The sequence below is a fragment of the Melitaea cinxia genome, chromosome 29, assembly GCF_905220565.1.
Source record: "Melitaea cinxia chromosome 29, ilMelCinx1.1, whole genome shotgun sequence".
In the NCBI taxonomy this organism is placed as follows: Eukaryota; Metazoa; Arthropoda; class Insecta; order Lepidoptera; family Nymphalidae; genus Melitaea; species Melitaea cinxia.
Genome location: NC_059422.1, coordinates 5371355 through 5381360, shown reverse-complemented (window position 1 = coordinate 5381360; position 10006 = coordinate 5371355). Strand labels below are relative to the sequence as shown.

Genomic DNA, 10006 nt, shown 5'->3' with positions numbered 1-10006 from the left:
AAGGCGGAGTCGAAAGATATACGATGCGATTTATTTCAAAAACTCCCCTTGAAATAATTGCCAGTTGTAAAATTTTATGGTTAGCGTCTAAATTTTTTTTATTCATATACGAAATCCTTATATTTTTATGAAATTCGAATATAGACTAATTATGGTGTTTACGGTAAATTTTAGAGAGTTTAATATAATATTCCCCTCTATTATAATGAGGCAGCCCGACTAGGGAAGTACCTCACAGAAGACACAGCTAAATAACTCTGCTTTCAAATAGTGTTGTATTCCTGTGAGTAAGATAGTCAGAGCTCGTGGTGTGGTCGTGACCAAGGTCCGCAACTCGCTTGCAATGCTTCTGGTATTGCAAGCGTCTATGGGCTACCGACATCCGCTTACCACCAGGCAGACTGTACGCTTATAAAGCCAAATAAATATCAAATAAACCCGCTCTCAATCAGTATCGTGTTCATGTGATGAAAAGGTAGTTAGAGCTCCTGGGTAGAGTCGAGGGTAGGGTTGACGACGCGCTTGAAATGCTCCTGGTGTTGCAAGCGTCATTTAGTTAGGTAATTGCTTACCATCAGGTGAACTGTACGCTTGTTTATCACCTTTAAAGAACAAAAAAAGTAACCAAAACCCGGCGAAACAATAAATCGTATGAATACAAAAACCCAAATATTATTCACACTAAGCAAAAAATGATGAGGTTGAATCCGAACCATAACTCAATGAGAAGGAAACCTAAGCTCTTGTAGAATAGACACTAGTAATTATACCTTCAAGTTGTTTTATTCACCGTAAATTATGAAAAAGGTCAATGCTACCATTTGTTGTCGAAACTAACTCACTTTTAACCCCGAACTATGAAAAACCACACTTCGACCTTTTTAAGTAATATCAACTACGCTAAGGGTTGGCTTCACCGTTTGTGGATAAACCTTATCCTACACATAAGTTACGAATAGACTTCAACAGCAGAACGTAGAAAAGACTATTAGGACCAGTTTCTCCTCATTTAATAAACTAAAACTTTTAGATTTACATTTTTTGCAAATGGAAATATGTCATAATAGTTTAATTTGGTGATGAAAAAATAATAACATATTATAAACTTTTTATCGGTTAGATAACGTCCTCCGTCCAAAACCGTTATACAGCCGGTGGAACAGGCCCTAACTCGATTTATCGATATAATTAGTAAATATACTTGACTTCTAAATAATGAAAATTTCCATAATTATTACAATACTAGCCGTCAGGACAGACTTTGTTATGTCAAAAGTTAATAGGTTTTGATTAATATAGATTTTTTTATTAATTTTTTTTTTTTAAGTTTTAAAACCTTCCGTGGGCCTTAAGGAACATACGAAAAAAAATTAGCTGAATTGGTCGAGCCATTCTCGAGTTATGCGCTTAGCAACATTCTTTTTTTAACCCCCGCAAAAAAGGGGTGTTATAAGTTTGACGTGTCTGTCTGTCTGTGGCTCCGTAGCTCGCGAACGGATGAAGCGATTCGATTTCAATTTAGTTTTTTTTTTGTATGAAAGGTGAGTTACGGGCGATCGTTTTTAGATATGTTTGATGAAAATCGGTTGAGTCGTTTAAAAGTTGTGGGGGGTGAAAGTGGGGAAGAATAACCGAATGTCAATGCAAATATAATCTAGTGGGGTCTCAAATGAAAGCGCATCACGTGTTACGCATTACAAAATAATGTGTTCAATGAAAATCGCTTAAGTTCTGAAAAAACTTTGGCGGTAAAAGTGGGAAAAATATCCAATTATTAACAACTTAACAAAATCTACATTATTATAAGCGTACCTATAAAAAGTATAAAATAAAAATTTAACTAATAATTAAAAAAAAAAACCCACGACACCCGAATAACCTGAGTTGCCTTTAAAAAATAAAAAATAATTTAATAAACTCAATCTTAAAGTAGGTGCCTAAGTATGTACGAGTATTAATAATTTAAAAAAAAATGCATCGCGTTGGGGGACCGCTCCAAACCTAACAATTCAATGACAAATAGTATAAACTAACCTAACTTAACTAAGCAACATAAATGAATTTAAAGATAAAGTTAAGAAAAGAAAACTTTTGTAAAATTACTTCAAAATACGACCGGATATTGGATGATACGGATATGACCGTCAACGACGTCTGCCCAAATCATAAGGCTTGGGTAAAAGAGTTAGGTAGGCATGTGATACTAATGAAAAAATAAATAGTAGGTAATAAATAAGTAGGAAACGTCGGTGTTTTAGGTGCCTACACGCACCACTATACCAGGGCGATTGTTATAAAATATTATATAGCTAAAAATATCATTAACGAGTCTTGAAGTAAAGATTTCTATTTTGTCTAAAATGTAATATAGGCTTGGTTAATAGTAACTAAGATATATTATATTAAACTGTATTTTACGAGTATTAGTTCCTGTAAATTGTTAATTCGCAAAGCAATATGTGTAGATGTAAATTTGTTGTAATGTTACATCCAAGAAAATTATTAAAGATTATCTTACTTTGTAGTTTCATACTAACAAAATTAGTAGGTGGTTTGGTATGGCTAACGTCTCAACCTTTTGACCCATTATTTTGTATTTTATAGTACATTACTTTTATACTTATTACACATTATATATAATCGATTCTTGCGAATTATCAAATGAACGAAGTTCTGCGGAGCTTAATTCATCATTTCGTAATTAAAACCTCTTATGAAGTATTACAAAAGATTCTTAGAACGCAAATAAAGTCAGTTAATTCATTTCCAATTTTTTTACACTCCTACTGTGACCAACAAGTGTATGAACAATCTGATAGTCTTTTTTTTACGTGGGGAAAATCTATCATGGATACCCTCCAGCGCGGGGGCGCCTGAGGGTTATGTCAGACTCCTACTGACTAAAAACCACCACGTGTGAGCAGTCGTCCGCCTGGGTGAGGCGAGATGGTGTCGCGTTAGCATTCGCCACCTCGCCCCGGCAATCTGATAGTTACCGTATCCCATGGAAGCGCATTACCGACACTCTCCGGGAAATCAGATTACCTACCTCACCAAAGGCACATTACTGCTTGAGAGTTGTTATTTAGCTGTGATCTTCTGTAGCGTTAAGGTACTTACACAGTAGAGCTACTTCAAATTTTGAGCAAGCTATGTCCTGCTATGCTACCTCGATACAGATTATAACTGTCATCAGAGAGCATGTGGTCAAACAGTGGGCTAATCGAGCAAGGAAACTACATTGTAACTGTCATAATTTTCATTATAATTATTTTAACATATTTCTTCTCTGTCGTTTGACGTGTCGCAGTGTCGCGTGTCGCCATCTTGATCACATTGCCCGATAGTGATGCCAAGTTCAGGATACCGCTCCAAGATTGTCAAAAAATCGCAAAATTGTCTATATTAATGAATGTTTCCAACATTTATGATAATTTGACTGTGATCTTCTGTAAGTTGTATTATACCTTCTTTTCTTTCAAGGTGTTAAAACAATAGTTACAGTGGCGAAGTTACCCAATTATCTCTGTAATATTTTTTCCAAGTATTCGTTAAGTGTTACCGATGATAAGATACAGTCACTATCAAAATAATATACGGCCAATAAACAGTGGTCATTAAAAGGTTTATCTTTATAAACTTTGCATATACCTTTTTTATTTTGTCGCTTAATCACAACCTGTATTGTCGTAAACTTTTTGTATAAGATGGTACAGTTCTGGGTCTCATGCTGTTTGTAGTAGCATTTACCTTTTTTATTATTTATTAAATATTTTATTTTTTAGGTGCAGTATGCTGTGAGATTTTTATGATCTTTATTTACGCATTTAAAGGAAATGTAGTATTTTAATCTATACAAATAAATAAAATTAGAGTGTCTGTTTGTAATATTAAAATAACCGATTTTTAAGGCCCAAAGGTTTTAATACTAAAAACATTTTTAAAACTTAAAAAAAATTAGTATTAACTTTTGAGAGAACGAAGTCTGTCCGGGCAGTAAATAAATATAATAAATTTGATATACACACGCGGTCATCTATTCCTATGATAGACAAAATAAAGTCTGTATTTTAGGTAACAGCTAACTGACATAGGTATATATTTTTAAGAAAATTGTATGGTGTACGGTTTAAATTTAAGTGAGAGACGACATAAAAGGGAAGGTCAATTAGGTAAACCAAACCCAATGAATGTCGATCTAACACTAGGTTTATTTAGATAATTGTAAGTCTATATACCTTCCGTATATAGACATATGTACAGATATCATACATACGAAAATACTGAACAATATTTCTTTTAATTCCACGCGGACGAAGTCGCGAGCACAGCTAGTAATAAATAAATATATATTACACCCAGATTGGGACGGAGGTTTTAATCAATAGAATCATCAGATTTAGGACAGACGGAAGTTTTAATAAACCAGATTTTAACTGAGGTAGGTCATAGCAGGAATTTCCTGCTCAAAATATGGAGCAGCCCGACTGGGGTGGTACCTCGACCTTGCAGAAGATCAGAGCTAAATAATACTGTTTTCAAGCAGTAGGGGGAAGTCCCGTAACGCCGGACGGCACCTAGCGCCGGACACTCGTACTATCTCGGCAAGTTAAAACGTGTGCGATTCAAAGATAGGTGAAAGGGGTGCGGGGGAGTGTAGCAATGCAGAGTCATGCGAAACGGCTGGCCAGTGACGCAAAAGCCCACGGTGGGAGCGGACGATTGCTGTTTTCGATGAGACAACGCTGTGTCACTTAAGATCCAAGTAAGTGTTACTATTAAGTTTAAGTGTGTACGTGTTTATGGTTATTATTAATAAAGATAGTGTTCCATTATTATTTATAGATTATGACAGTTGTTACTGTTTTCCAAACTAGTTTTGATACTAAACACATAATTTTAGTGATACTTGTCCCTTAGTACCGGACATAAAGGTGACCCTTAACACCGGACAAGGAACAAGTTTTTTTTTCTCGTATGAATGTACACTTTTTACAATATTTGTTGTTCTTTTTCAGAGATTAGAATAATTGAGTGAAATTGTGATGGAGGGGACCAAAAAGAAAGGAAAATGGGACCAACAAAGTCTACAAACTGCGATAGACAAAGTTTTGTGCAAGGAAATGAGCGTGAGAGAAGCTTCGTCGCGCTTTAACATCCCAAAAAGCACTCTACACGACAAGACATCGGCATTGAGCCGTGGAGAAGAAGTGACGCTGCAACCAAAAATGGGTAGATTCACTAAAACTTTTTCACCGGAGTACGAACAAGTTCTATTGGACCATGTAAAAGATTTGTCCAATAGATGTCTGCCGCTGATGAAAAAAGAATTCCTGAAGTTAGCCTTCGACTTGGCTGAAGCTATGAAGATTCCTCATCGATTTAATAAACAGAAGGCTACTGCTGGGAAGCATTTTTATTACGATTTCATGCAGAGACATCCTGGTGTTTCACTGAGGGTGCCAGAGTCGACAAGCATGATGCGGGCCGTAGGTTTCAACAAACCTCAAGTCAATATATTTTATGACAATCTTGAAAAATTAATGACACGGTACAAATTTCCGGCCTCCAACATTTATAACTGTGATGAAACTGGAGTAAGCTGCGTGCAAAAACATCGAAAAGTTCTGGCTCCGAAGACTGTTCGTCAAGTAGGGAAGCTCACTTCTGCTGAGAGGGGCAAAAATATAACAGTTTTGTTTTGTATGAGCGCTGACGGCCACTTCATACCGCCATTTTTTGTTTTCCCTCGACAAAGAATGAGTGATCGGCTCATGATTAACGCTCCAGCCGGAAGCGTAGGCGTGGCTCAGCCAAAAGGTTGGATGAACAATGATTTTTTTTTACAATGGTTACAGCTATTTGTGAAACACTCACACCCGACAAAAGAGAGCCAAGTACTCCTTTTACTGGATGGTCATAGCAGCCACAAGACACTGGCAGTCATCAATTTTTGCCGAGATAACAATATTCATTTGATAAGCACACCACCACACACTACCCATAAGCTCCAACCACTGGACAGGACATTCATGAAGCCGTTCAAAGATGCTTATAATCAACGATGCGATATGTGGATGAGAGCAAATGCTGGATCTCGGATTACTGACTACGATATTGCTGGTTTGGTCAGTGAAGCGTTCACAAAAGTAGCTCGGCTAGATATTGCGGCGTCTGGGTTCAAATGCACAGGAATTTTCCCATTTGACAGACATTTATTTTCTGACTTGGATTATATGGCTGTAGACATGACCAATGTTTCATTAGAAGAGCTAAAAACATCCTCAATCGCACCGGGTTGCAGCGGGGAAGTTTCCGAACAGTGCAACGATTTGGTCGTAGTGGAATCCACTGACCCTCCTAAAGAATCTACCAACGAACCCAGAATCAGTAGTCCCAAGCCATCGACGAGCTTTAGTCCAGATGTTATTCAGGTTGTCCATAAATTGTCGCCATTGCCAGATGCTGCCAAAAAACGATCGGCTACTCGGAAGAGAAAAAGTGAAAAAAGTGAAATTTTAACATCATCACCATACAAAATTATTGTTGAAGAAAAAGAGAATGAAAAGAACATTAAAGAGAAACAGAAAATTTTGGGATTAAAATTCAATACTACATTGGCTGAGAAGGGAAAACAAACGAAGGGCTTGATGATCAAAGGAAAAAATAGAAAGAAAAAGGAACCATTAACTCAAATACCTGAACCTGACAACGACAAAACGACTTGCGTAGTTTGCTTAGAAGACCATAACGAAGACTGGATACAGTGCTCTAGCTGCAATGGGTGGGCACATGAAGCATGTGCTGACATTCCTGAATGTGCAGATGCCTACATATGTGATCGATGCCGATTATTTTAAAAGTGTCCGGTGTACGTGCCACTTGCAAGATTTGCATTTTTTGTCGCCAAAGTTTAATTTAATTTTATAAAATAGTTTATGCAGAAGTTGCATTTTTGTTGATTTATTTTGATTTTATACTTTGTTGACTTAATTATTTCATAAATAAAGTGATTTTTCTATAAGTGGTTTTTATTTTATTTTTTGAAAATCTTAGGTGTCCGCCACTAGGGGACTTCCCCCTATTGTGTTCCTGTTGGTAAGTAAGGTGACCAGAGCTCCTGGATGGGGATCCTCCTGGGATTTAGGATTGAGTCGGTAACGCGCTTGCGATGGTTCTGGTGTTGCAGGCGTCTATAGGCTGCGGTAATCTTTTACCATCAGGTGAGCCATATGCTTGTTTGCCGACCTAGTGATATATTAAAAAAAAGGTAGACCTCGCGAGAAAATCAAAAGAAATTACTAAGAACTGTCGTAGGTAAAAGGTAATATTAGCAAAAAAAAAAATAGAAAAATAATGAATATAAAGTTTATAAGAAAAAACATATTGGAACTAAAATCACAGTCACACTAAAACAATAAACCCACACAATCACGTTCTTTATCAACAAGATGACAACAGTCAGAACGTGGGCCGTAAAAAAATTTCATTGATATTTCATTGTCTTGTTGCTACGACACAAATGACATTTCACTTTATATCCATTACAATAAAGTTGTAAATCCATTAAATGCGTTTTACACAAGTGTAACTGATAAAGATTGTAATGTTTATTTAATTTGCTCTTAGAGGAAGTTTGTTTAGAACGTAAAAAATAATGTTTGAAATAGAAGATGGCGGCTTCATATCTACAACATTTTCAAAAGGTTTCGTATTGTCTTTAACAATGAATAATCTGACAATTTACGTATCGTGATAAAAATTTAGAAATATCTTTAAGTAATATGAATTGGAAAATAAATCATCATCATCATTTCAGCCTATCGCAGTCCACTGCTGGACATAGCCCTCCACAAGTTCGCGCCAAAAATGACGTGAACTCATGTGTTTTGCCCATAGTCACCATGATGGGCAGGCGGGTTGGTGACCGCAGGGCTGGCTTTGTCGCACCGAAGACGCTGCTGTCCGTCATCGGCCTGTGTATTTTAAAGCCAGCAGTTGGATGGTTATCCCGCCATCGATCGGTAAAGAATAATTGGAAACAGTATATGGAAGCATTAAGTTGCTTACCAGACGACTGTGTGTGAATGTTATAAGATATTTATTAGCTGTTTGTAAAAATATCAGGCCCTTCTGGTAGTAAGTGGTTATGGCCTGCAACGCCAGAAACATCCCAAATGCGTTGCCAACTCTACCTCCGGACATGTCCAGAAGCTCTGGCCAACTTACTCACCACATGAACACAACACTGCTTGAAGGCTTTAGTAGAAGTATTATTTAGCAGTGATCTTCTGTAGGGTTAAAACAATTCCCCAGCCGGGCTGCTCCATTTTTCGAACAAGATATTTTCTGCTGCCTCTATCTCAATAACTACAGCTTGTTCTTACATTAGTGTTCGCGAGTTTGATCTCTGCTCATGACAAATAATGTTTGACGTGGTCTGGTGTTTGCGTATGAATTTCCAAGCATGCTGATCGGGAGTTAAAGACTAATTGGACTTAAAACAAATTATAGTTCTTTTTTTTCGCAAATTCGCAAACAAATTATATTTACAATAAAAAAATTCTTTTGATTGACTCCCCTCACAAATATTTTTTTAATCGACTCCCATCACAAATTTTTAATAAAATTTGTCACCATCAATGAAAAATTCGTGACGGATTTTCCTATTGAAATTAATACAGAAAACGCCGATAATATTCTCAGCCATCGTATCTCTTATTTAAAGTATCCGGTTCCGTATAAAAATATCCTTAAAAGCGTTCCGTAAAATCCTCGGATATTTCAGTAAAAGCTCAGATTTATCAATTCTTTATGGTATAACTTTAAAATGCTCCAGAGTCGTAAACTAACGATCTCTACTTAGATATTTTTTATGGTAACATATTTTTATCACATATAGATAGTCAAAACTTTTTTGTAACATGTAAATTCTAGGTCAAATATAATAAATAGAGTGGAATTGAGGATCATTATTTGAAGTCGGTTAAAAATCAGATTTCTTTTATTCCTCTTCTTTAAGGAAATATTTTAAAAACAGTTTGTTAAATTTACTTAATCCGATTATCACGAATTCAATTAGTTCCAAATTATTGACGATGCGTTGGTGCAGCGGACACAGCACTGGCTCTTGCGTTGGCCGTTGCGGGTTCGATCCCCACGCACTACAGACATTTGTATTGGCCATATAGATGTTTGTCGTGGTCTGGGCGTTGTGCTTGTGTATTGTGTGTGTTTCCGGACTCCCAAAACAGGAAAAAATCCTAGTGGGGGCCGCTGAGTGTGAAGCGTTTATTTATTTAAATTATTTAGAATTTGGAGTGTGCAAAAACTTGATTGATGATGGATATTTCGAATGAAGTCAACAAGCGTACACTTCACCTGATGGTAAGCGGTTACCGTAACCAATTAACACCACGAGTATTGCAAGTGATTTGTCAACCCTACGCAGAACTCTTACCGGGAGTTCCAGCTACCTTCCTCATTACAGGAACACTAGACTCTTTGAGAGCAGTATTAATTGTATTTGTATTGTGTTGTATATGCCCAAAGGTTGGAAGAGACCGCTTATCTAGCGATAAGACCGCCTTTGTACACTGTTTTTCATTTGTAATATGTTATTGCGTTGATTGTTGTTGTGTACAATAAAGAGTATTATTGTATTTTATTATTATTTGGTATTTATTTGGCTTTATAAGCGTATAGTTTGCATGATGATAAGCCGATATCGTTACCTATAAACGCTTGCAATATCAGAAGTAGCCCTAGCCACGACGACCCTATGTTCTCTGGCTACCATACTCCACACAATAGCACAATACTTGAAAACTGTATTATTTAGAAGTAATCTTTTTTAAAGCTAAGACACTTACTTAGTCAGGCTGATCCAAATTTAAGCAGGATATTACTTGCTATGTCCTACTTCGGTAAAATGGTTTTTCACACAGTAGCAAAGAACCCTTCCGGTTAAATGAGAAATTGTCAAACACATCAAAAAACCAATCGG

At 36.6% G+C, this 10006-nt stretch overlaps 1 protein-coding gene across 1 annotated transcript; it reads left to right on the top strand.

Moving 5' to 3' along the window:
* The first annotated feature begins 5123 nt into the window (after positions 1 to 5123).
* On the top strand, positions 5124 to 6860 carry LOC123667757 (tigger transposable element-derived protein 6-like). The gene has a single exon (XM_045601596.1). The coding sequence runs from the start codon at positions 5124 to 5126 to the stop codon at positions 6858 to 6860; it is 1737 nt and encodes a 578-aa protein (XP_045457552.1).
* Positions 6861 to 10006: the final 3146 nt, after the last annotated feature.